Genomic DNA, 15,383 nt, shown 5'->3' on the forward strand with positions numbered 1-15,383 from the left:
TGCAGGCTAGAAGAGACACAGAAACACACACGCATACGCACACACACTCTAACACACGCGCTTTACACACACACAGATTATAAGGTTGTGGTATTTTGGTATTGTGGATTTTATATTGTACATTTGTAATACGTGACTAATAATGTAATAACATAATATTGTGTGATGTATTGTTTTATGATGTACACGGTTGTTGTGTTTTGTTGTGATGTAATTGTTTTAACCTTGTTTGGACCCCAGGAAGAGTAGCTTCTGACTTGGCAGCAGCTAATGTGAATCCTAATAAAACCTAAGTACTAGATCCTCTTTTAAAATGTACTGGTCAGGGAGGAGCCCTTGACTCCTGTTCATAAATGTGCACTTGCACACTCCCGGTCATTTAACAATGTTGGAAACTCCCTCCAGCCAATGCTTACACTAATCCAATGTTTTTCTGTGACAGGATATGTTATTTACAAAGGAAGTGTGGAGAATCGAGACTCATCTCAATAGACAGCGTCCACAGCGTCTCTGTGCTGAATGACAACAAGGCATCCAGTTCCACTATACCTTTATCCTCTTATATATTTTGTGTCACTGAAAACACATTTTGCAACATGGAACAGGCCTATGCACAGTCCATATCCACATATTTAGCTATCGCCATATACTGTAAGAATCAAGAGCCAAAACATTTCTGTGAGGATTTGTATGTGTGCAGATAATAATGTAGGGGTGTTCTGGATTGTGGGTGGGTACACTAGCAGGGGGTAAGGAGCAGTGACAGTGTTGATTGTTAACACTCTGCTGAACACAGCACACAGGCAGCACAGAGATACTGCACAGTTTGCAAATCCCTTTTCTCACTCTGATAATAGGGAACAGGGATATCTAGTCAGCTGCACAACTGATTGCATTCAACTGAACTGTGTCTTCTGCATTTAACCCAACCCCTCTGAATTAGAGAGGTGAAGGGGGCTGCCTTAATCTACATCCATGTCATGGCGCCTGGGGAGTTGTTGTTTCAGGGTTAACTGCCTTGCTCAAGTGGAGAATGGCAGATTTCTTCCACCTAGCCGGCTTGGGATTCAAACCAGCGACCTGCATCTCACAACGCATGTTTTTGTTGTTGTTCGAGGGCCCATTTACAGCAGCCTAACCTTGATTCCCCATTTGCTATTATGCTGTGTATTCATATTGTCTCTACCATTTGTCATATTCCTAGCTTTCCACATCAAATTTAATCTCTGAGTTGAAATGGACTTTGTGCTAGGTTTGTGCTAGGAGAGAGCTGCTTCACTGCTCAACTCCCACTAAGGCTTCGGACTGAAGAGTGGAGATCAATAACTGAGAGCGCTCAATGGTTCATGGTTGTACTTGTGGTTTGTTTATTGTCGCAGACATCTTGACCGCATTGGAACGGACTTGATCCCAACAGACTTGATCTAAGCATCCTCCAGGCGGTCACATGGGGTGCGAGGATTCTGTCCCCGTGCGCCACGCCCCCGCGCTTGGCGCTGTCCAGCACGCCAGGGCTGAAAGCTGCTGGTAGCGAGCAGCCAGTAACTGCCTGCAGCGGTGGACTGCACGTAGTGCTGAATTGAACCAGCGACAGACAGTCGACAGATCTCACCGGATACTAAGGTGAAAGTTCAGTAGACAAAGATCAATTCATGGAGGAGACATCGTAGAAATATGTGACAGCTTTTAGATTTTACCAGACGGGGACATTTTTATTTTGCCTTTCAATGATTTGCTGTCACAATTGAAACTCCTGAACCACTTGGTGGTAGGCTAAAACTTGTTACTACCATGATTTGGGTAATTTTACTGTCTTATTGCCTGACGTTTGTTTTTGGATATAAATCGGATGATCGACTGCCTTTATTTTATGGGCATGCATTTGAGAACTCGCCGACGGCATCAAAAGTGAACGGACTAAGCATTCCTGTTAAACGCATCAACCCACAAAAATGGTGTCCAGAATCGGGAATGCACTTTAAACTGTATGGAAATGGCAGCGAGGATTTCCACGTCTTTGCCCACCACAAACGGGGAAATATATTACTTAAAACTTCCAAGGTTTTGGACAGGGAAGAGCGTTCCGAATACCTACTGAGTATATGTTTATGTTGCCAAACATGCGTGTCAGCGGACCATGTTGTCTTTGAGGTTGCGTCGGTGAAAGTGGACGTTTTGGACACCAACGACCACGAACCCACTTTTCGCAATGCAGACTTGAAATTAACTTTGAATGACGCGACTCCACTCCGGTCTGTGGTTCACACGGTAAATGCACTTGATGCAGACAGTGGAAAGAACGCAGAGTTGACATACTTCTCCGTTCCCAAAAACGGCAGATTCTACGTGGTACCACGAACGGGTGAAGTTTTACTGGTGGACTCCATACTGGGGCTTCCATCTACAGTCAAGTTCTATGTTTTTGCAAAAGACCACGGTTGGCCCAGCAGAATCAGTAAGGGGGTTGAGGTCACGGTTACCCCACGACAGTGGTGCCCACTGCGCCCAGGCCAGACAGGGGAGTTAGGCCGCCTGGGCAGGGCAGGGCGGATGCAGAGGGCATTGTTGGACTCTGGTAGCACGGTCTTCCTCAATGTATCCGAAGATGTAAGTATCGGTTCAGTCGTTATGAACCTGAGCCCAGCCAGGTTTCAGGCAGCCTCATTTGAGCTGGTTTACCCGGAGACAGATATCACCCCAATCAACGTGGGCAAGGAGAGTGGACATATCGTGGTAGCCAGGCGCCTGGACAGGGAGACTGAACCGTTCGTGGAATTTACTGTCAAAATACAAGATCAACAAGGTGTGTACTAAATCTGCACTTTACTGGGTGCTTGTCTTCAGTGCGATATGTGCGGAGTGGTAATGCCCTTATTTAATTGGCAAACGTCTATTACGCATGCATGATGTCACTTTAATAGCGCAGTATTTTACGACCATCTGGGTGGCTGAAATAAAAGTCCCCCTGCAGTCACTATCCCTTAGTAATGCCCCAAAAGAGCATAATGTACATTGGGATAAATAGCCAGGTCAGAAAAAGCTATTAGCGCAGGCTAGCTACAATACATCCAACAGGTACACAAGGTATCCCTTTACCTGCTTCAGTGGAAAAAACAACAACAACATGATTTGTAATTATGACATGCTCATATAATAATATGATGTATCTCATGTTTATGTATAACTCTAACAGCTATTACTTTTTTAAATTAGGGCCAAATAATTATGGTTATTTTAATTAGGGCCAAATATTCTTCTTCTTAAATTGACTCCAGTCAATTTATGGCTACCATAGACTCTACTGTAGACTCGGCTGTGAAGTTGTTTCCAACATGAACCATTTTGGAGTGGAGATCCAGTGTGACCCCAATGCTGTCTGCTTCCTTGAGGGCTGGTCTTTTATTTTTATTTTCATCCTTGAAAAAGCAGACTACCCATCACACATCACCCTTTTTGTGTTTAAACACATATTCTGCTGGATTTTTATTTTGAGTCTGTTTTGCACCAACAATCTTTCACTTATTAGTATGCTATACTGTATGTGGTTTGCTTATGTTCCATTTTTCCCTTTGGCTGTGTGGTGAAGCAGGTAGCTATAGAATGTGGGTCCACAAGGATATTAGTATGACTTGTGTCACTAAAGCTGTGTGCATGTGGCCCAGTGGCCACTTGTCTACACCCCCAGGCTGTCCTCATTGGGGAACTCTTTGAAGAACCCTTTTTGATTCCAGGTAGAACTCTTTTGGTTCTAGGTAGAACCCTTTTTGGTTACATGTAGAACCATTTCCACAGAGGGTCCTACATGGAACCAAAAAGGGTTCTCCTATTAGGACATCCGAGGAACACTTTTTGAACCCCTTTTTCTAAGAGTGTATGTGTAGTCTCTCTCTGTCACCTCTACACCAGTAGCTGGGGAATCAGCATGGGGAGACAGAAGGAGAAGCCAGTGAATTAGGTCATCATGATAGACACTAGTAAGGTGTCATGTTGGAGAGAGGTAGAGAGAACTCTACATTAGTCCTGTGTAAAGATTTAGTTTCCACAAAGGCCATCAGCTTAATAGCTTAGTTTTGTTGGAACAGAATGTAAAGTATAAGCTGTTTCTCTTCGACTGTGACTTTTTCCTGCCCCTGTGCTTGAATCAGTTAATGGTATTGGAAGGGGCAGGAGACTGGAGAAGTATTGAGCAAACGGGATAGTCCTTGGTGAGGTGGAAGAGAGGGGATGAGATTGGACTGATTCCCCTGTTGGCAGGGTGGTGGTTTGGAGTGGAGCCGTGTCTCAGCTTGTGGTAATCACAAAGAGGCGTATGTATTATATCTTCTAACTGTAGGAGTGCTGAATTAAGATCAGTTTTTCCTTCAAGATCAAAATGAATAAGATTACCTGACGAAGATCCATTTTGGATGGAAACGTTGTCAATAAAGCAGTGAATTGGGAGCTTTAACAGTGTTCTTGTTCTTTACTGGGATCTGATTCTATATCAGCTCTCCATTATCCATATAGCACCTAAGCTCAGCCTGCTTTGTCAGAGAACTTCAGCTCTCTAATTCTAATCAGCCTCTTGTCTAGTTGCAAATACATTTGCATGTTCATAATGTGATATGAAATTAATTGGGATGAGACCTGATCTTAATTCCTGTGTAATGTGTGACTCTGGGGCTGTATATGTAATACAGAAAACTATTTCACAATGCCATACCATCTGCATTTATTACATTTGTAAAGAAACTCAAGATGTGTGTGTGTGTGTGTGCGTCCATGCATGCGTGCTTGCGGATTTGTGTGCATGCGCACTCCCATGTGTGTGTGTGTGTGTGTGTGTGTGTGTGTGTGTGTGTGTGTGTGTGTGTGTGTGTGTGTGTGTGTTTGTGTGTATGTTTACCTCCCTGTGGTGGGACATAGCTAATTTCTGCTTGAAGTACATTGTCAATACATTTACAAGCAGTTGCATGTTAGTTTCCACCCAATCTATTTCTGCTCTATGTTCTGCTTGGATATTGTCTTTGCCCCAAGTGGCACTCTATTCCTTACATAGACCTCTATTGGCCTTGGTCCAAAGTAGTGCACAGTATAGGGAATAGGATGCCATTTGGGGCGCACATTTGTCTGTCTGGCCGTGTCAGAGGAACATGCTTCCCTGCAATGCTGTCTCCTCCAATGTACAGCACCACAGCTGCTCCACTGCTCATCTGATGGCCAGGAGAAAGGAGAGGTGTAGCCTAGTTCCATGAGGATGGGTCCAGGGCAGAGGGTTTATTAGACCGAGAGGTTGCATTATTTATGTCCATTATTACAGAAATTGTCAGGCCCAAGACATGGCAGCCAGGGAGGAAGAGAATAGTGACAGTCAGGGGCAAATGCCTCTCTCCTCCTCCTCCTCCTCCTCCTTCTTGGAGGAGTATTCCTAAGGCACAGATTCCATGCTACGTGCCCATGCACCATGCTGAGTGATAAATGACTACAGTGGTCCTTACAGTAACCCCAGTCACCACCAGCTGAGGTGGTGTTACACAAATGACAGGTTTTATCGATGGTGCAGCAGTACAGATCCAGAAGGGCGGGTGGGGGTGTCTGTGTGAGGAGATCCTGTCTGTTGTTTTATTTGTCTAACATTCTAGCTGGCCTTCTGTTCTTTTGGAATGCAGTTGACACCTAAACATAGTTGTTATGTTAAGGTAGACTCAACGTTATAATGTTGCCACGAGCAGCTCTGTAGATATTGCGATGTGTTCGAAGACAGTCACACAGAGTGTCTGGGCATGTGCACACGGGTTTGCTTCACCCTGCTACAACGTGGTAGCTACGGGACCATAAAGCAGAAAGGTTTAGCCTCGCGCTTCAATGCGCTTAGTTGTTGCGTAAATCTCGTCGGCCGGGTCTATACCTTGAACTATTCCGGTTAAAGATTTTGAAGGGCCACAACCCCTGTCTGTCAATCCAGAAACATCTTTGTTTACTGAGGGTTTTTTTGCCTCAGCTCCACATCCTCGCTTTTGGCATTTCCCCTCTGGGCCAGAATCGATTTGCCGCTATTGATTAAGCAAGCAGGCTTCTGTTATGTTCCAGTCACAAAACATTGCTTTAAACACAATTTATGTGTCAGAGAAGGCCTGCCATAGACTGCTACTAATAGTTTGCAAACTGGTAAAGATTTAGGACGGTGATTGGTCGGACCACAGATGTAACTTTCTGAGACCATTTAATGAATCAGAGCCAGGCGTTTCAGACCAGACGAGCCAAGACCAGACTGAGCACAGAAAATTGGTGTTGGCACTCAGACCTACCAAAGGAATTGTCTGGTCTGTGTTTATTTATCTATATTGTGTTGAGTTTCTTTACCTTTTTCCCCCTGGGGTCCAATTAACTGAGTAAAACAATGGTTGCGGCTCACTTTCAGCCCACGAGAAGAGCTGTTAATTAAAACCAAAATACAGGGTATATAGACAGCTCTGAAAATTTTTGTTTTGTGGACAAAGAGATTTTGCTGCAGAAAAATTACATGTCTGGCAGAGTTGCTTGGTACAGTATTTCGATAGGAATTTCTGTAAGAGAAATACATGTAATTGCCGTAATGGCGTAACATGTTGTAAGGGACTTCTGTCAAAAGATGAAATGGCAGTTTGATTGAAGATTGAAGGAAGAAATTTGAAACTGGCTCGTGATCAAAACAAAGCAAGGCTGACATGAGTCATCAGTATGCACAGCATTGGCCAGCTTGTTGGAGAAGGGGAGAGCCCATGGTGATGTAGCCTACCCACAACCCAGGCTGATGTGTGAACAACTCGGTGTCTGCTGCTGCTTAGCATTCCATTTGTTGTATTCCCATTACAGTTGGAACATATACTGTATCCTATGCATTTTTTTATGGCTTCCGCGTCTGTGGTCGGGCTACCCCCTGTGTGTGCTTTAATCCAAGTTTGACAGTATGTCTGTGCATTGTTCTCGTCGTGTGGTTCGACATGTTGTTCTCTATGGAACAAATGAATGTGGTCCTCCTCTCCATATCGTCAGTGTGGGGGTCCGGCATCATGCTGTGGACTAATAAGAACATATGGTCTCCACAGTCTTATGATGGTCTGAGGAGGAGGATGGGACAGCAGTGATGGTGGTGGAGTCATTAGTAGTGCTTCCAGTGGACACGCACACACACACACACACACACACACACACAGACACACAGACACAGACACACACACACACACACACACACACACACACACACACACACACACACACACACACACACACACACACACACACACACACACACACACACACACACACACACACACACCAAGCATAATGATCCAGATCTGAGTGTAACTTCCATCTTAGGCTTCTGCAATACAGTACTGTACTTAGAGTTCCTGGTCTGAAGCTCAACACATAATACACTACAGAGACGCTCAGGATAGAAACCATGAGAAATCATTTACATCAAGTTTTTTTCTGTGTCAACGCTTTCGAGAGGTTCAAATTGTTTCACATCGTGACTATTGCACAAGATGCGTGGCGTCTAATTACTTGTGCTCTTTGTGCCCCAGGAGGCCAGAGCGATAGCATTTTAATCATTCAATTTTAATCATTAATTGCATGAATGTGTGTTAAGTTGCTTATGATGGATCTCTTGGGTGCATAACATTCACTGCACCTGTCAAATCCTTAATTTAGTCCCTAAGAATTGTATGGTACTTAATAAAATAATCATACATTTGTCATAATTAAGTCATACTTTTATCGCGTTGATATTAAACATTTAATACCAGAAAGTCATGCATTTAAATTGTAAAACATGAAACACCCCTGATAATGCATTAATATTGTACTATGAGATATAGGATAATCAAAGATTTGGGGAATTAAGTCCCCTTAATAGTCCTATTTACCATGTAAATAAGAGATCATCATAGATTTCTGTTTTTAATATGTCACTTCTGTCACACTAATATAATCATCCAAGTTAGTGATCAGGGGTGTTAAACGTTGGGTGTTGATACCTCCTCCTCTACTCTCCCGCTGTGTGATGAGCATTGATCTGGTTTAATCACGCTGGCTTCCTACTAATGCAGATTAGGATGTGTGTGGGGAGATGATGGTATACAGCACAGGCTGTTCACTGGATTACATTCAGAAAATGAGGGGTTTATCCTCACTCCTGTTCCCATTAACAACGCTTCTAAACACGCTGCTGTCTTAATGTGTGTGTGTGTGTGTGTGTGTGTGTGTAGGGGAGAGGTGTAGAGAGTGTTTGTGTCAAATCAAATCAAATTTGATTTGCAAATCAAATCAAATTTGATTTGCCACATGCTTCGTAAACTACAGGTGTAGACTAACAGTGAAATGCTTACTTACGGGCCCTTCCCAACAATGCAGAGAGAAACATATAAATATCATAAAAAGATAACACAGGAATAAATACACAATGAATAACGATAACTTGGCTATATACACGGGGTACCAGTACCGAGTTGATGTGCGGGGGATGTGGTTATTGAGGTAGATATGTTCATATTGGTAGGGGTAAAGTGCCTAGGAAACAGGATAGATTATAAATAGTAGCAGCAGCATATGTGATGAGTCAAAATAGAGGCAGTATGCTAGCTAACACCTGTTGTCTTGGTTTGGTAGAGGCAGCATGCTAGCTAACACCTGTTGTCTTGGTTTGGTAGAGGCAGCATGCTAGCTAACACCTGTTGTCTTGGTTTGGTAGAGGCAGCATGTTGGCTAACACCTGATGTCTTGGTTTGATAGAGGCAGTATGCTGGCTAACACCTGTTGTCTTGGTTTGGTAGAGGCAGCATGCTGGCTAACACCTGTTGTCTTGGTTTGGTAGAGGCAGCATGCTAGCTAACACCTGTTGTCTTGGTTTGGTAGAGGCAGCATGCTGGCTAACACCTGTTGTCTTGGTTTGGTAGAGGCAGTATGCTAGCTAACACCTGTTGTCTTGGTTTGGTAGAGGCAGTATGCTAGCTAACGACCCATTATGTTCGTTAGGTAGAAGCAGTATGCTAGCTAACACCTGTTGTCTTGGTTTGGTAGAGGCAGCAGGCAAGCTAACACCCGTTGTGTTGTGTTGTGTCGATTTGTTAGAGGCCTCTCAGTGACTTAGTGTTGGAGTCGGTCGGAGGGTGAGAGAGTTCCAAAGAGGCCACGTCTGCTTTTAGAGCAGCCCCATTATTCTCCATTACGATCCCATTCTAGACCTGAGAACACCACTGAGAGTGGATCCTCCAAATTGGCCCCATACTTATCATTACGCTCCTATAGCTACCATCACCATCATAACACAAACATGACCCCTCCCTCCACCACAGCAGCACAGCATAGAGTGTGAGCTTTCTGAAGCCTCGAACATAAACAGATAGCCACAGATAGAGGTGAATGGACAAAATAATTCTGCTTTATGAACAACACCCCCGGTTCTGGTTACAGAGGGGGATAGATATCTGGAAATATGAAGAGGGAGAGAGAGAGAGAGAGAGAGAGGATGGAGCGAGGGACAGAGCAAGAGACGGAGGGGGATGCTCCCGACCTGGGAATGTCCACACTTTTCCTGGAAGAGAGATGAGTCTCCTTTTAGCCACAACCCTCTTTTGGCTCTCTGTTGTGAAGTGGCTTTTACAGAGTCTTTTCTTAGAGTTGTATAGTGTTTCTATGAACTCCCCCTGTTCCCAATCCACTTCAGGCCCAGTGTGGTGATAACAGCTGGAGGGACGAAAGAGCCTGAAGTGTACAACTATCTCCTCACTGCTAGTGTCCTTTCTCCTCGCAGCACACAACAGAAGACAATAAGGAGAGCCCCACAAGGAAAGCAGGATAAGGCTAAAGAATATTTGACTTTACATTAGATTCTGTTATAGAGGATATTGTATATATATATTCCATATGTGTGAAGCCATTTAGATTCACTTCTGTGTCACCTAGTCAGCAATGCATTGCATTTAAATGGTGTGTTAGATTGTGTGTGTGCATGCGTGCACACGATTACAGTTAGTGAGTGTGCCTGTGCCTGTGGAGCTCTGTGTGTGTCCGAACCTTGGAAGCCTTAAGCCACTACAGTACAGAGTGCAGAGGACGGATCTTAATAGATTTCTGTCCTCTGAGCTTTCAGTGTGTTGATCCTATGCTGACTGGTCCAGAATCACAGTGCTTTAGGCTCACAGTGGGGGGATTTACAATAGGGCCCCTTTAACACGGCAAACGTTTGGTTAATATGTCTTAATTCTTCCCTGCTGCGCTGAAATTCACTTTATACCCACAGACTGCTAAAAAGCACGCCTAAAAGGTCTCTGATGCACCATCGGGTATTTATGTTTGCAGATGCAATTTCTATTAATTTGGTACCCAATTGATATATTTGTTGCATGTTTTATTTTCCTGCAACGGGCTCGAAGAAGAAGCAGTAGGCAAATCAGTGTGGGGTCCATATTATGTGGAGCCTTTGAAATTACAGTAATTAGATGGTATATCGCAATACAATTCTCTCCTGTGCTGTGTTCGAGTGCTGTCCTGTATTGTGTACTATACACAGATCATGTTCACTTGTGTGTGTTCACATGTAGTGTTTTGTTTAGCTGTTCGTGTAGTGCCATAGACTACTTAGGCTGCTCAGTTTCCTTTGTACTGTCCTCTTATACTACTCTGTTCTCTTAGGCTTCTCTGCCATGCATTGCACTCCACATATGAACACACACACACACACACACACACACACACACACACACACACACACACACACACACACACACACACACACACACACACATATCCCTCCTTGTACCGTGGGCAGTCTATGAGAGGAGCACTTGAGAAAACTTTTTTATACCAGCAAGCCACTTAGCAGCTTTATATAGCTACTGCCCAAGGAGAGGATTACCAGCAGGCAGCAACAACACAACATCCCTGCAGGGAGACAGTAGAGGGAACAGCACACTGTGACACTCCCAATGTGTTATACCTGCTATCCAATTTATCACGTTACATTTCATTACAGCCATTTAGCAGATGCTATTTTTCGTTAGATACTGAACAGTAGACCTTATTCATCCGATTGACCTACAGTTAATACTTTGTATGGGCTTTGTAAATTCAGAGGAGACTTAAATCTGATTCGTCTTACATTCATTTGATTATAGCACTTGGTCTCAATCAGGTGAGATGCTGTGAGGCGAGTTCCAGCCTGAGTGTTTTTATCACTGCTCTTTTTGTGGCTCCATAGATCATAGGAGCCTCATGCACACGCGCACACACACACACACACACACACACACACACACACACACACACACACACACACACACACACACACACGTCGGCTTTGACACAATCTTCATTATCATTCTAGTCCGGATGGTCTGTAATTATGTGGCTTGGCACTGATTAGACGCTCCATAACAAGCTTATTAAGCCAGCCTTGTAAAATCATCACCACCATTAGCTATAAGAGACATGGCTGGGAAAGGCAGAAACTTGCAAAAGCACTGCACTTTCTCCCCCCGCTTGTCACAACATAACGATATTTAACCAAATGTAAAGTGATTTGTCCTTGATAGAGTGCCTCTTAGACCTTCCAGATCTGAAAAAAATGCATATCTGTGATCATTGCTCAGCATAAATGGATTCTGGATTTCTTTTTTTACAGCTCTTTAGCTGGCGTAAACTGCCTCTGTCGACATTTCCACAGATACTATCTGAACATTGATGAGTTTCTCTGCCCCATGATACTGTTCTATTTATCCAAATGAGCTATCGCCTTGATCCGCAAGAACTTTTCTCCACAAACAGACTTCAAAGCGCCGGTAGCAAAACTAGATTAATTATCTCCTCTAGCCTCTGCCTTTTAGTTATTATCCCTCTAACAGGGATTTTTCTGCCACTGAAATCCTTGGGTGGGCCGTCTGAGTGTTTTTCTGGGTCGCCTAAGTACAAACAGTGAAAATAAAAGAACGTAGAAAAGAAAATGGACCTCTATATATATATCTTTATAATATTATAAAAAATAATATAATACTAGCCATCACCAAAATAAAAGCTAGAGATTCAGGGAGAATTGAAAATTCCCAAAACAACGAATTTGGCAGTGTAGATAGAACATAGCATTAGCTATTGCAAAATGCATAAAATTGCAAGAACGTAGCTTTAAAATTGCAAAATGTCCTCTCAGCTCCATGGCAGCTGTAACGGTTCTCTTGTGGTGAAGGAGAGTCGGACCAAAATACAGCGTGTAGATTGCGATCCATGTTTAATCAAACAAACGTAACACGAATACACACAAAACGAAAACCGAAACAGCCTATACTTGTGTCAACTAACACAGCGACAGGAACAAAGACACTAAGGACAATCACCCACACCAAACTCAAAGAATATGGCTGCCTAAATATGGTTCCCAATCAGAGACAACGATAAACACCTGCCTCTGATTGAGAACCACTTCAGACAGCCATAGACTTATCTAGAACACCCCACTAGCTACAATCCCCCATATATACACACCACATACAAAAACCCATGCCACACCCTGGCCTGACCAAATAAATAAAGATAAACACAAAATACTTCGACCAGGGCGTGACAGCAGCGGATGTAATGTAGAATCGCAGGACATGTTCTTTAAAACGTGGCAACATGACATAATTTGTAGAATTGCAGTAAATTAGCTTTAAAACTCCTAAAATGTCTCTCAGCTTCATGTAGAAATTTGTACAACTGCAGGAAATTTGATTAAAAATGCTAACATTTCTTTACACTGGCAAGACGTGAGCCGTCCGCGTCATATTTTTATTTTACCTTCATTTAACTAGGCAAGTCAGTTAAGAACAAATTCTTATTTACACTAACGGCCTACCCCGGGCCAAACCCGGACGATGCTGGGCCCATTGTGCGCCGCCCTATGGTACTCATGGCCAGTCGTGATACAGCCTGGATTCGAACCAGGAACTGTAGTGACGCCTCTGCGCCACTCGGGAGCCTGCATTGTTTAAACTCTGCATCGTTGGGAAGGGCTCGTGAGCAAGCATTTCACAGTAAAGTCTACACCAGTCATATTGGCACGTGACAAATAAAATTAGATTTGACTTGCCACGCCCGCTTCCACCCCCCCACCACGCCCACCAACTAAGCCCCTTTTTTATCCAGATTTTTGTAGTGCTCTAACAATTAAACTACAGATCCTACAAATTCATACAGTATACAGTTTAATACAGTATAGCACATCATAGACCAAGTAATAGACTGTGAGTGACGGAGGGTCAGAGTCGGGTTAGAGCAGACATACAGCTCTTTCTCCTTGGTAAACAACAGCTGTCATGGAAACCAGTAAAGGTGAAAGTCAGTAGCTACTTCCTGCAACAGTTGTTTAGATTGTTGAAGATCAGGAGACACGTTTATAGCCTGTAGTCAGACAGAGGAGGTTTAAGACAAATCCTCTGTTACCTTTGACCCCGGGATAACGTGCGTGGGAATCTAGCTACCTAACCTTGCTAAGGTGAAACAAAGAACAACTGAGGAGAGTGTGATCGTCCCATAAAGGTGGATTTAATTGATGGCATTTGATGAGTCAATATGTCTATGTCCTAGTCTTAATCTCTCAATATCTGTAAAACATGCTTAGCATTCAAACTGTTTAATTTCCTGACAATGCCATAACATTCTTGATTATATGTTTAGCATACCCATTGTTTGAATGTGCTTTTCTGTCTAGTCCTTCAGTTTCAGCTCTGAACAATAGAGTATCCTCTTCAGCCCTTTCCAGCTCACTTCAGAAGTGAACTGAGCTCTGTGGACCATATCCACATCTCAGACCTTGCATTCACTCTCTCTCTCTCTCTCTCTCTCTCTCTCTCTTTTTTCACACTCCTGGTTCCTCCCTGCAGATTGATAATTGGATTGCAGGAATCTTCTTATTCATTCCAGGGTGGAAGGAGCATGGCAGTAGCAGTGTTCAGGTGACAAAGAGTCTGTGGACATAAGGCATTATCGCCAAGCTCCTGGGGGATCACATAGGCTTTGCTGGGTCAGGGCAGATCAACTTGTGGCTGGGCCAATCTCCCAGGGGAGTCAGGGTTTCAAGAAGTCTGCTGGGCAGGCAGATGTCCTGAAGTGAAGAACCATCTCCTCACCCTTGTGACATTGTGACATCCATCCTGCACTCCCAGAAAGGCCTTTTGTCATGTAGCGCAAGAATCAATCAGAGAACTATATCGGTGATACTGTTGTTATGTAGCCCTAGACTGCACTCATTTTGATGAGCAGTTTACTATGTGTAGCTCATAGAAACAGAATGATTAGAATGGAAATCCCCATCAATTTTCTTTGATGGGTGGACTAGCTTGGGTATTGAGTGTACCCATAAAAAGGCAGTAAAGCAGGAAGTACAGGATTCTATTTATATGGTCTAGTCTCTTCAGTTGACTCAATATCTCTCTCCTTTCCTGTCCTCAAGGGCCTGACTGGTACCTGACCAAGGTGAAGCTGATGGTGACAGATGTCAACGACAATGTCCCCGAGTGGGCTATGGAGCCATACCCCTACCTGGCCGTGGTGTCCTCCGAGGCCCCCCCTGGGGTGCTGGTTTACCTGCTCCATGCCCGCGACGGGGATGAGGGCAGCAATGGCGAGGTGGATTACTTTCTGGCCGATGGTACGGAAAGCACACATAGACACACACACACGGTGGGCCAAGCCCATTAGTATTGTACATAACAAACCAAATATAATAGCATAGTATAACGATAGGCTCTACTGTTAGACCAAAAACACCACGTAATTAGGCTATTTGTTACATTTTTCTCCTCATGAGACCAGAACTCAACAGCCACGCAACTAGGCTAAATATGCTTTGATTGAAACAAAATATGCAATTTACATCATTCAAGAAGAATAAAATCAAAATGCATAATCCCATGAAAGTGATTGGGATCAAATGGTTGGCATGCAGATGGCTCATGGACGTTTCACCTGTAAAACGTGAACATTTTTCTTTCATGATTGACAGTGATGAAAGCCTAATTTATAATAAGGTAGGCCAAGTTATTTGAGCCACTATGTGTATAGGCCGTCATTACATTTGCATTATGCATTATAGTATATGTATATTCTAAAATGATATCATACAGTAGACTAATAAAAAGGAAAATGTGCTCTTGTGGCTACTAAAATAGCACTACACCACTGGGTCCAGTCAAGAGATCTGCATCTGTGGCGCCCCTGCGGGCTGCGGAGGGGGTTCTGGAGTGGGGGGTGGGTTTATCCATCTGCCACTCTTCTCTGACCTGCATGAACTCAGTGCACTACCACTGATGCAGATAAAACCCTCACCAAATGACCAGTCAAACCCACCAGTACCACTTTTTGAGTGGATTGACCCACTTCTCTTTCCT

At 43.7% G+C, this 15,383-nt stretch overlaps 1 protein-coding gene across 1 annotated transcript in view; it reads left to right on the plus strand.

Annotated features, from left to right (window-relative positions):
• Positions 1–2,628: 2,628 nt before the first annotated feature.
• LOC112219000 (neural-cadherin-like) overlaps positions 2,629–15,383 on the plus strand; it is a 100,735-nt gene continuing 87,980 nt past the window's right edge. The window contains exons 1-2 of the mRNA XM_042301174.1: positions 2,629–2,803; positions 14,447–14,644. Coding sequence (XP_042157108.1) covers positions 2,629–2,803; positions 14,447–14,644 — 373 coding nt within the window. The remainder of the gene's footprint in view (positions 2,804–14,446; positions 14,645–15,383) is intronic.

The sequence above is a fragment of the Oncorhynchus tshawytscha genome, linkage group LG19 (genome assembly GCF_018296145.1).
Source record: "Oncorhynchus tshawytscha isolate Ot180627B linkage group LG19, Otsh_v2.0, whole genome shotgun sequence".
Taxonomy (NCBI): Eukaryota; Metazoa; Chordata; class Actinopteri; order Salmoniformes; family Salmonidae; genus Oncorhynchus; species Oncorhynchus tshawytscha.